The 16119-nt window shown below is 51.9% G+C and overlaps 2 protein-coding genes and 1 long non-coding RNA gene across 11 annotated transcripts in view; 2 read left to right on the top strand and 1 right to left on the bottom strand.

The window, feature by feature from the left end:
- Positions 1 to 5844, top strand: part of HERC1 (HECT and RLD domain containing E3 ubiquitin protein ligase family member 1) — a 177553-nt gene extending 171709 nt beyond the window's left edge. For all 9 annotated transcript variants that reach the window (XR_004905037.1, XR_004905043.1, XR_004905041.1 and 6 more), the window contains 2 exons: positions 2300 to 2605; positions 5287 to 5844. Coding sequence is in view for 1 of the 9 variants with exons in the window: in XM_036034506.1 (XP_035890399.1) it covers positions 2300 to 2605; positions 5287 to 5472 (492 nt within the window). In the remaining 8 variants the exon portion in view is untranslated. The remainder of the gene's footprint in view (positions 1 to 2299; positions 2606 to 5286) is intronic.
- Positions 5845 to 11440: 5596 nt separating this feature from the next.
- Positions 11441 to 15384, bottom strand: FBXL22 (F-box and leucine rich repeat protein 22). The gene is made up of 2 exons (XM_028508218.2): positions 15041 to 15384; positions 11441 to 12198 (listed from the first exon to the last, which is right to left on the bottom strand). Exons 1-2 carry the CDS (start codon positions 15373 to 15375, stop codon positions 11853 to 11855), a joined length of 681 nt encoding a protein of 226 aa, XP_028364019.1. The 5' UTR covers positions 15376 to 15384; the 3' UTR covers positions 11441 to 11852.
- LOC118502343 lies at positions 12198 to 13887 on the top strand. The gene is made up of 2 exons (XR_004905044.1): positions 12198 to 12820; positions 13504 to 13887. It is a non-coding gene; the product is annotated as an uncharacterized LOC118502343 (long non-coding RNA).
- Positions 15385 to 16119: the final 735 nt, after the last annotated feature.

Here is a 16119-nt window from a genome sequence, read left to right as displayed (position 1 = left end):
ATCTACTCCACAGACCAGCTCTCCTGCAGGTCCATAACCTGTAGAGACCTTTCTTGTTACTTTGAAATTCCTCAAGATTTAATATTCTTCTGTATTGTGATCTAACAATTAGGCTGCAGAGTTTGGTATTGTTTCTTCAGTCAGCTTGTAAGACATTAAATGAATGTTCTCTTTCTTTTTCTTTCTTTTATCCATCTATAGCCTATATATTCTTGTTGTATGCTGACATGTGGTATAAGCATTTAATAAATGGTGGGAGTATGATAGGCGAACATAGGAATGAATATTGTGTCCAAAAATGATTTTTTGGTTATACAGTCCTTAATAGCCACTTTAGTAATTACTAGGCAGGAGGCATCCAGCCCAGAATACTTTATTTGCAGAATATGTTGGGGTTTTATTGAGAGCTGGATTCAGGCTCTGAGGCTGTGTGGTAATATGTGTATAACCTTCATTCCTGATACCTTCTTTGACTTTGACTTTGGGCCAAGTCCAGTCAAAAACGAAATCCCTTAGTTTAATGAGAGTGGGTCTGTCAGCACTGCTGTTTACACAGCCAGGGATTAGGATTTAGTCTCTAGTTCTTGACTAACTTTAATCCTTGGAGAGCGAATAACTGACTGAAGATGTATTGATCGCCTCCTGCATGCCAGGCGTGGTCCAGGCACCTTCATCTGCAGTTTTCCCTTCATTACTCTGTAACATAAGGATTAGTACTACCATTTCACAGATGAAAACACTGAGTCCCGAGAAATGCAGTGATGTGCCCAAGGCAGAGCCAGGATCCCAAAGCAGGTGTAACTTTGGAGTCTGGGCTCTTCTGCCTGCCCTTCCTCAGAGGGTTGGATTGACCATCCACTCTCCATCAGTTGTGCTCTGCTCTGTCTTTGTTCCTTTCTCTGTAACAAGGCTGCCTTCCTCTTTCACTTCCTCCTCGTCCTTAGAACCCACTGTTCTTCCCACAGTCGTCCCAGTTGTCCCCTGCCCAACCAGCCAGCTCCCATACTACCCTCAGTTTCTTCAGACAGCTTTTGGTTTGTATTCTTCGAGGCAGGACATCTTGGTTTTTGGCAGACTTTGGCTGAGGTATTCCTTTTAATATCATTAGAGACTGCCCTCACTGCCAGTCCTGTTTCTTAGTCCCAGGCATGATAACCCTGTACAAATCATAACCCCAGGGCCTTCCTCAAGGCATGACTCTGTTGATCCTGGGTTTTTTGTCTTTTATTGTTTGTTTTGTTTTGTTTATGGTAGATGGTTTTGAGTTGGCCAAGAGCGAAGGTATATTTATCTAACAAACCTTGAAGAATGATGAGTCTGTCTTAGTTGGTTATAGGACTCAGTGGATTGAGCAACAGACTGTCGTTGGTTCAATTCCCAGTCAGGGCACATGCCTGGGTTGTGGGCCAGGTCCCCAATCGGGTGCATGAAAGGCAACAACAACACATCGATTTTTCTCTCCTCCTCTCTCTCCCTCCCTTCCCCTCTCTAAAAAATGTATAAATTTTTTTTAAAAAAAAGAGTGATGAGTTTGTATACAGGGGATGCACTACTTGCAACCTTGAAGGAGTTCTTCCAGACAGACTGCGGGCAGCCCCGGCAGCTTGCCCTCAGTGTTCCCTCACTGGCCTGTTCTCAGCACTGTGCTAAGAGAACAGAGGAATCATAAACTCCCCAGTCATACAGACTTTCATGTAGTTACTCAATTAAAATTCTCATCCTAGTTACATGAGCAGCATGCCTCACTTTTCAGAGGAGAAAACTGCAGTAAAAGAAGAAGTGGTAGAGTTGGGACTTGGAACCCAGGTGTCTTAATTAAATTCTCTGTCCGTTTCACTGCCCTCCTATAAAGGATTTCCAGTTTTACTTTCTTCTTTATACTTTTTCAACTTTTTTCAAACAATGAACATAAATAATTTTTACCAAAAATGACTTTTTAAAAGAAAATATAAGTTACAAAACAATATAAGCTAGACATGTCCTTCAAGAGCTTCTTACTCTGCCGAGGACACAAACTGTCCCACAGAGCACACTGTCACAGCCCGCGCACACGTGTGTGGCAATGTGAATGAGTGGGGTTGGCACTAAGGAGTGGAGGTGGGCTCCTAAATTGGACTTGAACTAGGGTCAGAGAGAAGGAGGATGGGCTGAACGCACGGCAGTCATGGCTGGAGTTCTGAGGGATAAGCAGATGGTCTGGGGGCGGCTGAGCAGGTGGGAGGTGCCCAGCCCAGCTGGGTCCACGATGGGTGCTCAGTCTGCGCCCACATGTTGAGTGAACAACCTCTCCGGGGAGCAGGTGGCTGCAGTCCGAGAAGGGATGTCCTGGATCGTCCCCGTGCCGCTGCTCTCCCTCCTCACAGCGAAGCAGCTGGAGCAGATGGTGTGCGGGATGCCTGAGATCTCGGTGGAGGTCTTGAAGAAAGTGGTGCGATACCGGGAGGTGGATGAGCAGCATCAGCTAGTGCAGTGGTTCTGGCACACGCTGGAGGAGTTCTCCAATGAGGAGCGGGTGCTCTTCATGAGGTTCGTGTCCGGAAGATCCCGACTACCAGCCAACACTGCTGACATTTCTCAGAGATTTCAAATCATGAAGGTTGATAGGGTAAGTAAGCCATTTTTCCTGCTTGGTAATATCTGTCCTTACTGCTTGGTGGGGAAACCAAACTGTGACCCTCAAGTAGGCCTGCCAATTCAGGCTTAATGCTTGGAATTTCCAGATTTAAAAAAATCAGGTAGAAAAACTTGTTCAGAAACATCATAAAGCTTCAGTAAAAAAGCTCCTAAATGTATGTAGAAAGCATATACAACCAACAACCTTCAATAAACCTTCTGGTATCTTCCAGACTGAAAACTAAGCTCGGCAGAGGGGCCATCATGTTGCCTCTGTTTCTCATTTTCTACACCTTTCCATTGTAGGACTTATCCCTGTAACGTGATATTTGTTTTCACAAGGATACTCTTAACCGGTGCACTCGCTGTAGAAGGAACCTGAAGGCGTGGGGAGCATCGATAGCGGGCTCTGGGACTGCCTGTGAGGTGCGCCCTGTGGGGCAGGCAGTGCGGCTTCTCTGCAGCCTGATGAGAGGCCCCAGCTGCAGAGCCACAGCCCAGCTGCCGTTTTGACAGATGGCTTAGGAATAAAAGGGCTTAGAGTCTTAAATGCACACTGCTGCCAGAGTCATCTTTCTTAAGCACCCATCTGACCATGTCACTCTTCTCCTTTCACACCATTCAGGGCCCCCCTGCATTGACCCCAGGACAAATGCCAACCATCTTTTCAGCTTTAAACACCTCCAGCCCCGCCTTTGCCCCGCTTTGTGATATAACCTTTTGACACTTATTATGTTCTGGCCATAATGGACCGCTTGCCTTTCTTCCCAACAGGCTACGGTGTTTTTAAACTTCTGTGCCTTTGTGTAGGCTGTTCCCTAGCTTTAGTAAGTTCTCCTTCACACATCTTTCCATCTATGCCTAGCAAGCACTTACTTATCCTTTAAGCCTAACAATAACGTCATCTCTTCCAGAAGCCCTCCTAGATACTTTGCTGTGTTCCCTGCCCATTCCTGAGGGCAGACTTAGATCTCTATCCACATCCTGGATACCTGGTATACCCCTCAAACCCAGCGTTAAGTTAGAAGTGTCTGTGTTCCCTCTATCTCTTGCCTGCCCCCTCACCACCACCTCCAACCCTCAAACTGGGCAGTCCTCCAAACAGGGCCCATGGTATTTATTCTGGAAACAGTAAGGCGAGTACAGCCTCTTCATGCAAGGGCCCTTCCTGCCAGTTCCAGCAGGTTTCAGTATCTGCCTTTCTGGTGCTTTTATAGCAACCACTCCTGGAGTTGCTGTAGCCAAAGCCATCCCTCCCCCACCGCCTCCTGAGACTACCCTCCTGTGCTCCACTCCTAGGCTAGGCTTGTTGGAGAGGCCACAAACAGGAAGGGCTGTGAAAAGAGCCTTTCCATAAATTTTCTACATGACTTGCCAGAAACTATAAGTTGTAAATCTGTTTTGTTGCTTCAGAGAGAGATGTGGGGAGGAGGAACTGGTTTATTTCTATTCAGCTCTAGAAAAAGTCCTTGCCTAATATCTGTCCAGGGCTACCCCTGCCATCCCTGGAGTTAATCCACCACTAATCCGCCCGCCTGGGGGGTTTCAGCCTCAGAAAACTGACCACTGCAGGTCTCTCCTTTGTGACTGACTCTTAGCCCATTCCTCGGAGCCACCTGCCAGCCTTCCCGCTCGCTCTCTCTGCTGGCTTGGGTTTTTCTGCATTCCAGCTTTCTGTGTCATCACGGCTCTGGCAAGTCAGGCTTCTGGGCACCCCCTCTCCCGCCTCCTTGAAATGCGCTCACCTGGTGTAGGGTGCAGGCCTCTGGGGGAGGAGGAGGGGGCTAGTTGTGAATGAGGATTGGGCAAGAGAGAGTGGGCAGGTTCTTTTTTAAAAACTGAAATATGTATATATATAATAGTATTTATTACAAACACTGTTGTTTGGAAAATGGCTGTCTTTGCAGGGAGGGATGGGGAACACATCTCTGGCAGTCGCCATTCTTGCCTTTCACCTGATTCCTCCCGTCTTCACCTCAGGCACACACAGTTCTGCATGATGTCTTTAAAATTTTTATTCTGCTTTCCTCACCTAAAAGTCTGTCCCTAGCACTTTTCTGTTTTACTGCTGGTCATCATAATTATAATTTTAAATGACTGTCACTGTCAGTTAAGTGGATGGACTGGGGTTTAACTAACTCCTTCATTCGAGCTGTGTGCTGGGGGCCATGGCAGGTGAAGCATGCGGAGTGCTCACCAGGAGGGCAGGAGGGCAGCAGGAGCGTGGTGGCTTCCCGACCGACCGCTGTTCCCCCTTTCATCAGTGCTGTCGGGGGTCTTCGAAGCAGCTTCACACTTGGACCCTGTTGGTGAGAGGGAATGACCTCAATGGCACTTTTACTCTGTGGCAGGAAATGTGCAAAGTGTTCTCTCCAGTAATGCTGCCAGTCGGGGCTTGTCCTCATTGTACACGCGAGGGCACTGGGAGAGTGAGGAGAGGAAGGGAGGCATCTTCGCCAAAAGTCTTGATGGCTGTGCACACCAGAGCCTACGCTCTTTCTACTGTGGCCCGTTCTCTGCTGCCCTTGCGTTTGGCCACTCAGTCTTGTCTGGGGCCCTCTTGAAGGCAGGGAGAAGTGCTGTCCTGACTGTGGGGTGGTGCTGGTGGGCAGCTCCTCTGCCCCCATGACACCTTGATGCTGCACTCATAGCTCTGGCCCTCTCTCTCCACAGCCTTACGACAGTCTGCCTACCTCACAGACCTGCTTCTTCCAGCTGAGGCTGCCCCCCTACTCCAGCCAGCTGGTCATGGCGGAGCGCCTGCGCTATGCCATCAACAACTGCCGCTCAATCGACATGGACAACTACATGCTCTCGCGAAACGTGGACAACGCCGAGGGCTCCGACACCGACTACTGACGCTGGGGGTGCCGCCACCCACTTTTCCTCAGTGATGCTCACTTCCAGTTTAATGTTGATACACTTTTATGGTAACTGCATAGATGTTTTAGGAACATAAACCAACATTATAAACAGTGGCCACATCTAGTTCCTCTAAATGTAACAAAGAAATTAGATGTTTTTATTTTTCTGTGATTGTACAAAAAGAAAAAAACAAAGTGCTCTCAGTCAGGTTTTTCCCTCATATTTTTGGTCACTTTTGATAATTTTGCATGGAACCATTTTGGTGCATTTTTAGTTGGGAATGGTACCTTTTTGTAAACCCACCCAGTGAACATGAAATTGTACATTGTGTATAATTGTTCATTAGAAAGGACAGTTTTACATGAATATTCATATATTTATTTTGTTTTAATTTGAATTGCCTGTGCAGGGTTCCTCATGCAGAGAAATAAAGCCAGTCAGGAAACAGAACATGGGCTGCTTTTGTTGATGCCAACAGAGCTTCTGACTAGGAGAAGGAGCAAACTTTCAGGCTAGTCTCCCACAGCTTTTTGACCCACCAGAAACTTCCCTTTACGCTGAGAATAGGCTTTGCTTGGCAGTGACTAGCACAGGGCCGTGTGGGTACAGTAGTCGTTGGGGGTCAGAAGCCCCTGTTTCATTTGTTTTGTCACCCTGGTTTGGTCTCACTCTGCTCTCTCAGTCCAGAGTCCTTGCTTTAGCCACTCAGCCCGTTTTCTCAGCACCACCCTTCCTCCTCCTGTGTAGCTGGCTTAAGGTGGAGCGTGCAAAAAAGAGCCTTTCTTGAAGCCCTGCAATCCCTAATGTAGAATGTGGCTTTACTAGGCAAGGAGGAAGTTAACCAAAGTAATGGGGTTCTCACCCTGCCTGTGAGGAACAAGTGATGGGATTAAAGACCATTTTACAATAAGGTGCCAGGTCTGCAGGGAGGGCGGCCCAGTGGGAGGTGTGCAGAAAGGATTATTATTGCTCCTGAGCACTTAGCATGCGTGGCTGAGTGACTGGGTGAATGAGTGAGTGAATGTGTGAATTAACATGAGCATTGAGGAGTGGCTTTCATATTGCTGAATGATGGATGGTGGGGAGGTGTGCAGGGGGCTGAGGAAGAATCACAGTGTTGGTGCTTGAACCCAGCCCTTGAGGGCCCCAGGCATCATGCTTGTTTGTTCAGGAATGTGATTCTATGGGAAAGGGCCATCTTGAAAGCAGCTGTGAAGACTTTGGCTGCAGGGAGTGGGAACAGGAAGAGGGCAAGGCCTCGGAGTGGCTTATGTCTTTCACCTACAGCCACTTCAAGCCAAAAGCTGCTTCCGGTGTACTTCAAGACTGACAGCCTGCTCAAAGGAGATGCTGGCCAGAGGGCCTGGCAGGCCAGTGTTTGCTGCAAGGAAGGTAGAAGGTGTGTCTTTCAAAGAGAAATTGGAAGAAACATATTGTTCACTAAGATAATGTGGTGCATGGATCTTTCCCAGTGAGAATATCTAATATTATTTAGAATTAATGACATCTTATTTTATCAAAAAGAACTTTCATTTGGAACTGCCCCAGAGGAAAACCACAGCTTCTGGGGATCCCCAGGGATTTCTGGGCAAAAAAGCATTTCGTACTCCATCTGAGCAGTCAGCCGGTAGCAGTGGGGAGGGCTCTGGGGGTGGGAAGGCACTGCCCAGGCCTCCGGGCCAGGGGCCGGTCTCAGAGCAGGAGGCCTCTGTGCAGCTGAGATCCCGGGCAGCACTGAGAGACAGGCCTTTTAGGACCTGGTCTGGTTCCTGCTGACAAGTGGGTTTTCTTACTGGGTTAGGCTGGGCCAAGGGTATGCCAGGCTGAAGGATACATCACGGTTTCCAAGACCATTTTAAATCAGAGTAATGCCTTGAGAGGCTCAGACCTCTGCTGTCGCAGTTTGCTCTGGACGAGGGACAGAGGCACCCCCAGCAAGCCGACGCTCCATGGTTCTGGGTCCTCCTGTCTGTCGGGCCTAATGGGCAGCTTCTCAGGAGGTCTAACCCTGCAAGGGAAAAATGCCTCGGCTTTATAATGGATGTCATTTCTTTGCTGGAAACCTGTCACTTTCCTCCCTTCTCTTGATTTCGGAATGTCTGGGAGGAGCGAGCTCCTGGTCTAAGAAGCTGGAGCCCAGTGTAGGTATGTATTTTCCTGAGGGCATTTCCAGCCCCTGTGGGGGCTTGGGCAGCTTTTTTGTTTGCTGGACTCATTCAGTTAAATACTTAGGGTTTTTATCACCCTTAACTAGTCTCAAGAGAATTTGACCTCTTGCCTTTACAATGTAAGATTTCCCCAGAGGCCCTTCAAGGTACGGCTGTGTTCTGAGCCACCCAACTTTGTAGCCTCGGCCCAGCACTGCCAGTAGATGAAACCTGCATCTGGTTAACTTGGTTTTTTAGCAAAAAGCAAATCTTGGGCATGGGATCCTAGAGCTAGAGGATTCCTGGAGCTAAGCGGTCAGTTCATCTCTGCCTCTATAGACCAGGAGTCCAGGGTGAGCAGAGGGAAAGCACCGGATCACAGACAACGTGCAGGTGAGAGCCGGGAGTCCTGGCTTCCTGTCAGCACGCCAGTGTTGGAGCTGAGGAGGGGCTCAGTCCCCTCCTGTGCAGAAACATTCTGCCTGTGCAGAAACGGGCCAGTGTGTCCCTAAAACACAGGTCTCAGCACCACCTCCCCCCCAGCAGACTCTGCCTCCCAGGGAACAGTGTGGGGCCCCTGACCTCAGAGCATGTGGTCCCAGTCTCTGCTGGCACCGAAGTTCCTGTGCACACCAGCCAGCCTCCTGCCAGGGAACATAACCCTGACCCAGTGCTGAGGTTCTGCACCCTCCCGCTCGCTTCCCCACCCTCCCCCTCGCTTCCCCATGTGGCCATTGGCTGCCTTGGCCACAACAGAGTGAAGAGTTAACATTCAGGAGCTGGAGAAAGTCTGTGGTTGGTTCTGACAGGCTGTGAAGACATAGGTAACTCCAAGCTGTTACCAGGTACCTCTACAAAACGGCCAGGCACCCATCTCTCTGCCTGCTCTGCTCGGACATGCCTTGGGCTTCCTCACTCCGCCTGTGTTGAGCTGTGCTGGGTGATGGGAACACCCTCCCCGCTGCTGGAACCCGTGGAAGCTGGAAGCAGTCTTCTAGGCTTGGCCCAAAGGCTCTGTCCTCCTCAGATGTTCCCGGATTGCCCCTTCCCAGTGCCCAGGCCTTGTGGGTTCTGCCAGGCACTTGGCTTTCCTAGCTCCCAGCAGATGTGAGGACTCCTTTCCCTACCCCCACCTTCCAGGCACTGCACATTTAGACATAATATCATCACAGTGTCACAGAGAGGGTACTGGTCCAATTTTACAGATAAACAACCTTGGAAAGGTCACAACTTGTCAGAAGTTATGGACGGTGGCACTGGGAGAGCCCTTGAAAGCTGTCCTCAACTGAAGCCTCATGTCTTCTAACCACAGGAAATGCATGGCCAATACCCTGTAACTGTTTGCTGGATGAGTGAGTCAGCGGATAAGTTAAGCATGCAGTGTCCCTTGTTCCATGCACATCTGAGAGAAGACCCAGGAAGTTGTTTTTGGTTTTAGCAGGCACTGCTCTGTCAGGTGGTTGGCTCGGGGCCTACTGAAGGTGGACCGTGACTGTTAGGAGGTAGCCATGGGTCTCCGTCAGCCCCCACTTCTTGGGAGCACTTCCGATGACCCCAAACTTTTCTGGAGGGGGGAGGGCAGAACTAGAGCCCTAGGAACAATGTGGGACACAGCTTTAGTTCTGTGGTCATTGCAGTCCTGGAATGTGGGGTTTCTTAGGCATTGAAGGGTTAGTTAGGAAATTTAACCTCAGGTATAAAAGCATCCACAGGAAAGGGCCTCGGGAGTACAAGTTACCCTCTTCCTGCTGAACTTGCAGGGAGTGACCTCTTCTCTACAGTCTCACTCCTTACAAGAACCCTGGCAGCAAGATTCTTTAGCTATTGCAATACCCAGGTACAAAAGCGGGGGTTTGGAGAGGGCTGATCTGCCCTGGTTAGAGGAGAGCCACAAAACCACAATCCGGTTGTTCCCAACCAAACCACCAACTCAGGCAAACAGGGCCTGCTGGGAATTGGAGAAGACTAGAGCAAAACCCTGGTGGGGCTTAAGTGGCTCTGTTTTAGACAAACATTTAACCCCCTGGAAGCCTGAGTTTTCTTCCAACATTGTTTGCAGTAGTGGGAGAAATGAAGCTCCTGCAAGGCCTCTCTGTGAGCCCAGAGCATGGTGGGTGGGCTGTAAAATCACCCGGAGGGAACTAGTCTCAGGCTAGTGGGGGGCCCTCTCGTTCTACTACAGTTGGCCTGTACTATAGGGCCTCACTCTTCCCACACGGGGATGAGGGACTGTGCCAGGTGTGGGCTCAGTGGACCTGTTCTCAGGCTTAGCACTGGCCTAAACAAAGGCCCAAGGGCAGCAACTGAGGCTTTCAGCAGTCCTCCCAGGGATGGGGGCAGGGTCAGGTTCTGCTTGCTTGTCCACACCTTCACCTGGATATCATCTGTGCCTTGGTTCCTGCTCGGGGTAGGCTGGGTGGGAGATGCCCAGCTCTCATTTCATCCTCACAACAACCTGTGAGGCCTTGATGGCCTCCCCCATCCCTTCTTTCTCTGATCTCTCCTGCTTGCCTTTCCTCCTCACTCTGTATTCTAGATACACCAGCCTCCCCTAACGTGCCAGCTGAGCTCCTAGTCTGGGGCCTTTGAACCAACTGCTCTCTTCCTGGACTATTTTCCTTTCACTGGCTGCTGGGCTCCCTCCCTCACTCGTGTCTCAAAGGCCACCTTCTCAGTGAGGCTCACATTGGTCAACCCCTTTGAAGTTAATACCCCCTTACTCTGCTTTTTACCTGGTACTTACTGTCTTTTTACCCACCGATTACAGCAGGTCCTCAAGTAATGTTTCATTCAACGTTGATGAGATGCTAGGAAAGTAACTTGCTTATGTCAGTTAGCCTATGGTAAAACTGGTTCCATTGTAGGCACATTTGCCTCAGTTCCAAGAACCTATCAATGACCGTGAGAACTTTACTTAATGTCTCTTCATCCACTGGAATGTAAGTACCATGAGAATAGAACTTGTCTCTTTTTCCTTGCCATTTCCCCAATATTTGGGCAACAAATTAAGGAACCCGCGGGTAGAAATCAAGCTCCCCTTTCACAAAGAAGAAACACCTGGCCTCAGGTGTGTAAAGAAAGGGTCTCGGTCTCAGAGGGTGATGGGCGGAGCCAGAATGTGAGCATCGCCCACCACTCATTACTGCTTCCTGCCTTCCCAACTTAACTAGTTTTCCCGGTGTACCTGGGACTAGGAGGCTGCTGGGTGGCTTTACTTTGGTGGCAAAAGGTGGGACATCAGTGCCTAAAGCCCTGAAATGGAAGACCCGGTGTGTGTGCCCAACGTTCAACAAATCCAGCAGGTAAAAAACCTGACTTTAAATTAGCTTATCATGGTTTCAGTATCAAAGGACCTAGACCGGGCTGCTGCTTTTGTTTTTAATTCTCTACTTTGGGTGTTTGAAATGCTTTCTTTTTCCTCTATGATACGAGAACAGTAGTAGACAATAAGAATGCAATTTAAGAATCAAATCAACAACTTAATGTCTAGAATCGTGTATGCAGTTAACTCCTAGCTATGTGGCTTCCCAGGAAAAGCGAACGGGCTCGCGTGGGTGTTGAGCAAAGCCACGGTGGAAACCGAGGCAAAAGGGCCCTGGCGTCTAAAGCCCAGCTCGGTCCGGGGCCTCCGTCACGCTTTGGGTGGTTCTCTTGAGCCTTGCGCCCAGACCTCCTCCCCTCCTCCCGGCCACTGGTACAGCACCGAGGCCACTTTCCCGGAAACCTGTGCAGTTGGCTGGGTCTCCGAGGGCCATTGGGGTGGGGGCGGGGGTGGGGGGGATGGGGGGTAGGCCGTTGTGGCAACTCAGTTCTGCCCCAGGGCGCCCTGGCCGCTGCTGGCTTGGAGACCCGACCCTTCCGGCGCGCGCCAGCTTCGCTCCCAGTGCAGCCCGCCAGCTTGGGTGGCCATTGTCCCCCTTCGTCTTAGACGCCTGAGGGTGGTCACGGGACCCAGAGGGTGTAGGCGCCTCCCACTGCTGCCGAAAGGAGATGGGAAAAGTGCTGGTGTTTAGTGAGAACTACCCGAGTGTTTTCCAAGTACCAGGTCATTTAACCTCGCATTCATCCTGTATATAAAACCGTAGTGTGAGGTAGACATTCGTATCCCCATTTTGCAAACGGGAAAACTGAGGCTCAGAAGATGTGGCGACAGTCTGGGAGGCGGAGGAGCTGCGGTTACTCCTTTGGACCCAGGCCGTAGCCAGTGCCCTTCCTCGACCCAGCGGCCTAGCGCGGGAGCAGCTTGCGAAGGGCGGGGCCCGGCGCCAGCAGGCAGCGCGGTAGCTGGTCCGGGATCATGGTTGCACTGTGCTCGGCGTGTAGAGCCAGGTGGGGGCACGCGGCGCGCAGGCGGCGCAGGCCGGCCGCGCTCACGTTGCGGCAGAAGTCAACGTGCAGTGTCTGCAGCGCGCGCCCGTGCGCTGCTGCGGCCACCAGCGTGCGGTTGGTGACGCGTGCGCAGTTCTCCAGGCGCAGCGTGCGCAGGCGCGGACAGCACCGCAGTAGTCTTGCCAGGCAGTCATCGGTGACGTGGCCACACCCAGACAGCGTGACGGACGCCAGGTTGGGGCACCTGCAGAGAGAACGCGGTAACAGCGGGCTCTGACCACGACTGTGCAGGAGCCCGCAGGTCCGGTCATCCTCCGAGCAGCCGTGGGGGGCGGTGCAGGGCCCTCCGCGGTTTACGGAGCTGGAACGGGCCCAGCGAATTTGAGGAAGTTACTGCCTGCGCTGAGGCGGCCAGGATCTGAACAAGAGCTTCTGTCGCATTTCCCCTCGTGGCACCGTAACCCGCGTGGGTCCTGAGCCCCCAGTGGGGAACCCAAGCCCCGATCCTTCTGGGACAGAGGGGATGCTGGTTCCAGGAGTGACAACTGTACTTTCTTTGGATCTCCTCATTTGTTGCTTTGGGTGGTGCGAGGGAAGTGGGGCGTGTGGTGACCACGGGACCGTGCCAGTCTACCCTCCAGCTGAGGCCCCAACGATCCTGGCAGGCGGGGAGCGGGGGAGGAAGGGTCTCCTGTGGGGTGGCCTAGAGACAGGCCCACTCCTACTCTTGAGGAGGGGAAGGGGTGGGGAGCTCTGGGTCCTAAAGCCCTGGTTTCAGCTCTGTTGACCGAGGCGGTTACCGCATCCCCGCTGGCACCCCACACTGCAGAGGATCGGAACCGGAGGTAGCTGGAACCAGACCCAGGGTGAGAACAGCCAGGGACCTGAAGTAGCTTGTCTAGACGCTTGGAGGTCCCTCTGCCCTAAGACCTTGAGCAAAGTTGGTCTGGGCCGATTTGCAGTGTGACCTTGGCCAAGTCACTGAGCCCACTGCCCAGTGGGGTAGTGGCGAGGGAGAAATGCCTGCCAGCGCGGTTGTGAAGATTTCGATTTGGGCTGTAAAGAGCCTTTCATAGGTGATTGTAACCCTCTCCTGGTAGTAAACAGAACCAGACTGCTATGGTGGGCACAGGCCTTGGCCCCCTGTAACCAGAGGGAGCTGGAGTCTGAACCAGGAATTTGGGGGTGAGGGTGGCCCCTGTCCCTTTCCCATCAGTCTCCCCTCAGCCCCTTGACTGCCAGGGGGAAGGGGGTAAGGAACTAGAGTAGCTGTGTGGGGCCACATTTCTCACACAACCCATGCTGTCCTCCCGCCTTCACCTGCCTTCCTCAGTCTTCCTATCACCTCTGCACCCTCAGTTTTGTGGATGAAGAAACTGGCCCAGAGAGCTCAAGGACTTGCTTGTTGCGTATTTGTGGGTCTGAGCCAAGGCAAAGGCCTGAACTGTGCAGGGCCACCTGCTTGTCTGTCGAGTGGGAGAAATTGTGTCTTCAGGGTCGTTGTAAGGATTAGGTATTTAGCTCCAAGGGTGCTGAGTGAGCTTTTAAGGGCCTTCAGGATAATTCTGATGCTGGAAGAAACCAGAGACAGATAGAGCCAACACCTTCCCCACCCGGCCAGCCACAGCTGTTCCTCACCTGCACCCCCAGCTGACTGCCCACACAACCCGGTTTGATTCTTATTGATACCTGTTGTGTGCCAGTGCTACTGTGTCATTTAATCCTCAGTGCCTGTGAGACAGGTGATTTGTCTCACTTTACAGATGAAAAAAAGAGGTTGGAAGTTCAAATATTTGGGTTAGGGTCCCATGGTCGGACCATAGCAGAACTGGGGGACTCGGCTCAGAACCCTGACGGGCCAGCCCTTTGCACGGTCCCTGCCGTGGGCAAGGCAGCCCTCGCTGCAGCCAGACAGTGGCCTGGGAGGCCCGTTCCACACCCTGCTGGTTTGGGGGATTAAATCTGGTTCCCTCACAGCCAACACCGGAACAACCTCAGGGCAAGCCTTCCGCCCCAAACATGTCTCCCTCCAGTCTGATTTCTGGGCCTTGTTTAGACCCATAAACGTGGCCTGGCCGGCAGGGCCTCATCCCAGGCCCATCTTGATTTCTTCCTACTGCCTTCAGAAAAGAAAGGTGGGGTTATCACACTATTCTATTCCAGTCACACTGCCAGCAGACAGCAGCTGTTGCACCTGGGGGGCAGCAAGCTGGCCAAGCCTCGTTGGTCAGTAGCCAAGGGGCGCCTCTCCTGACAGGCAGGACGGATGCCTGGCCGAAGAGAGGCTCAGCAGAAGCCTGCTGGAGGAAGTTGGCGTTCTTGCCCTAGGCGGGGGCCTGGCTGGCAGCTTAGCCTCTGCGTCTGCCGTAGGGTTGACATATCAAATACAGGGTGTATTTGGACATATTTATAACAAAAAAACCCTATCTGAAATTCAAATTAAATGGGATGTCTTGAATTTTCATTTGCTAAAATCTGAATCCTAGATTGTGGGCAGATCCCATGATCTCCTAGAGGTTTGGTTTGCTCATTTGAAAAATCAGGCTAAAACACCCTCCCTGGGATAACCTCGAAGAATAGCGAGTCTCTAAAGAGGCAGCAGTGACCAGGTGTCACCGCCCCCACCCTGAGTGCAGCTGACCCCCAGCACCCAGCTCTCCTTCGTCAGCTGCAGTTCTCAAGCCTTGGGGCTTGTTTACTAGACGGAGAGTGGAGGAGAGAGCTGATCGCTGAACCTAGAAATCTTTCTGTGGGGTCTGACCTCGAAAGTCCATGCCCAACTGGACCCACCCAGCACTTAATGGCTGCCAGGGAGGACAGCTGCCCCAAGGACAGTGACTGCTGAAGCCTAGCGCTTCCTCTCTGCTCCAGGGCCTGTGAGGCTAAGAGGAGCTTGTCTCCCTGTGCTTTTATCCATCTCCTGGGGACTGTGCTGTGGGTGGGCCTGGAGGGTATGCTTAGGGCCCAGTCTGAGGATCTCTGAGGCAGGGCCATCTTGGTCTTGTGAGCTGCTGCCCTTCCCTGACCCCCAGAAGCCTCCCAGAGCTCTGGGTGCCAGTGCCAGCACTGCTCAGGAGGCGACCTACCTGTCACACACCTGGAGGAGGAAGTCGTTGACCAGGTTTTCATGCCGGCTGCAGATGCTCCTCTGGAAGGTGCTCTTGAACCAGTCCTCAATGCTGCACACCTGCACTCGGCTGGAGTGCCAACAGATGGAGAGGCTCCTGAGTGCGGGGCTCAGGAGGAAGTTGTCCTTTGTGAGTTCAGTGAGGGAGCGGAAGTGCAGCAGAGGCCAGAGCGTGGGGTCCTCAAACACATCCTGGAGCTGGGTACAGGTCCTGGCAAGGTTCTTTCTGCTGTCCTTGTCCAGGAAGGAGAAGAGGTGCAGCAGGCACTCACGGTTGAGCTGGGTGATGTGCATGGTGCGCAGTGGCCGTGGAGTGTGGCCGGAGCCCAGGGACCTGACCTGCCTCCTGCTGCTCCTCCCCAGCTCCAGGCTGGTGGACATATATGGTTGTGGAATGGGGTTTATTTTGGGCTAACAACTGGTGCTGGAACTGGGAGGGGGCCGGATCCAGACGTACGTGCAGCAGTCTGTGTCTCGGCTTATGTTCAGAGGAATTGGAAATCCTGGCAGAAAAGCAGCCTATAGAAGTTAAATATTTTCCTTAAAAGGGATTTCTTTTCCTTTCAGCAGACAATGGTGTTCAACAACGAGCTCATTTGGCTTTTCCCAAGGCATTTTCATTCTAGGTGGCTAGCCAGGCCACCTCTGTCTGGGCTTGTAGGCTCTGCTCATGGGAGGGGCTCTAATTGTACAGTGTCTGTTTTTCTTTCTGGTGCTGTGCATCAATCCAGGTCTCTCACCCCACTCTTAGTAGGAAGAAACCTGTTGTCTGTGAAGAGCTAAGGGTGACAGTTTTGTGTTGAGAGCTGTAAGCGGAAGCCACGGGTAACCTCTCTCCTGTTTTCCCTCTGCGGGGATGGTTGCTCCAGGCTGGGCTGAGCTGCCTTCAAACCCTGCGGCCCTCCACAGGCAGAGGGAGTTCCCGGGCCTCCCAGTTGCCTCCCAAATGTTCCATAAAAGATTTTTATTTTACTTTTTTCCATCACCATTTATCCCCACCACCCCCTCCCCGTACCCTCTTCCACCTGCACCCACCCA

The sequence above is a fragment of the Phyllostomus discolor genome, chromosome 1, assembly GCF_004126475.2.
Source record: "Phyllostomus discolor isolate MPI-MPIP mPhyDis1 chromosome 1, mPhyDis1.pri.v3, whole genome shotgun sequence".
Taxonomy (NCBI): Eukaryota; Metazoa; Chordata; class Mammalia; order Chiroptera; family Phyllostomidae; genus Phyllostomus; species Phyllostomus discolor.
This window is presented reverse-complemented; position numbering and strand designations above follow the sequence as displayed.

Bases quoted from the DNA above. Each gene is read 5' to 3' on its own strand.
- FBXL22 (XM_028508218.2), bottom strand. From the start codon at position 15,375: ATGCACATCACCCAGCTCAACCGTGAGTGCCTGCTGCACCTCTTCTCC. The intron at 12,199-15,040 runs GTAGGTCGCCTC...TTCTCTCTGCAG, and splicing joins CTCCTCCAGGTGTGTGACAG to GTGCCCCAACCTGGCGTCCG.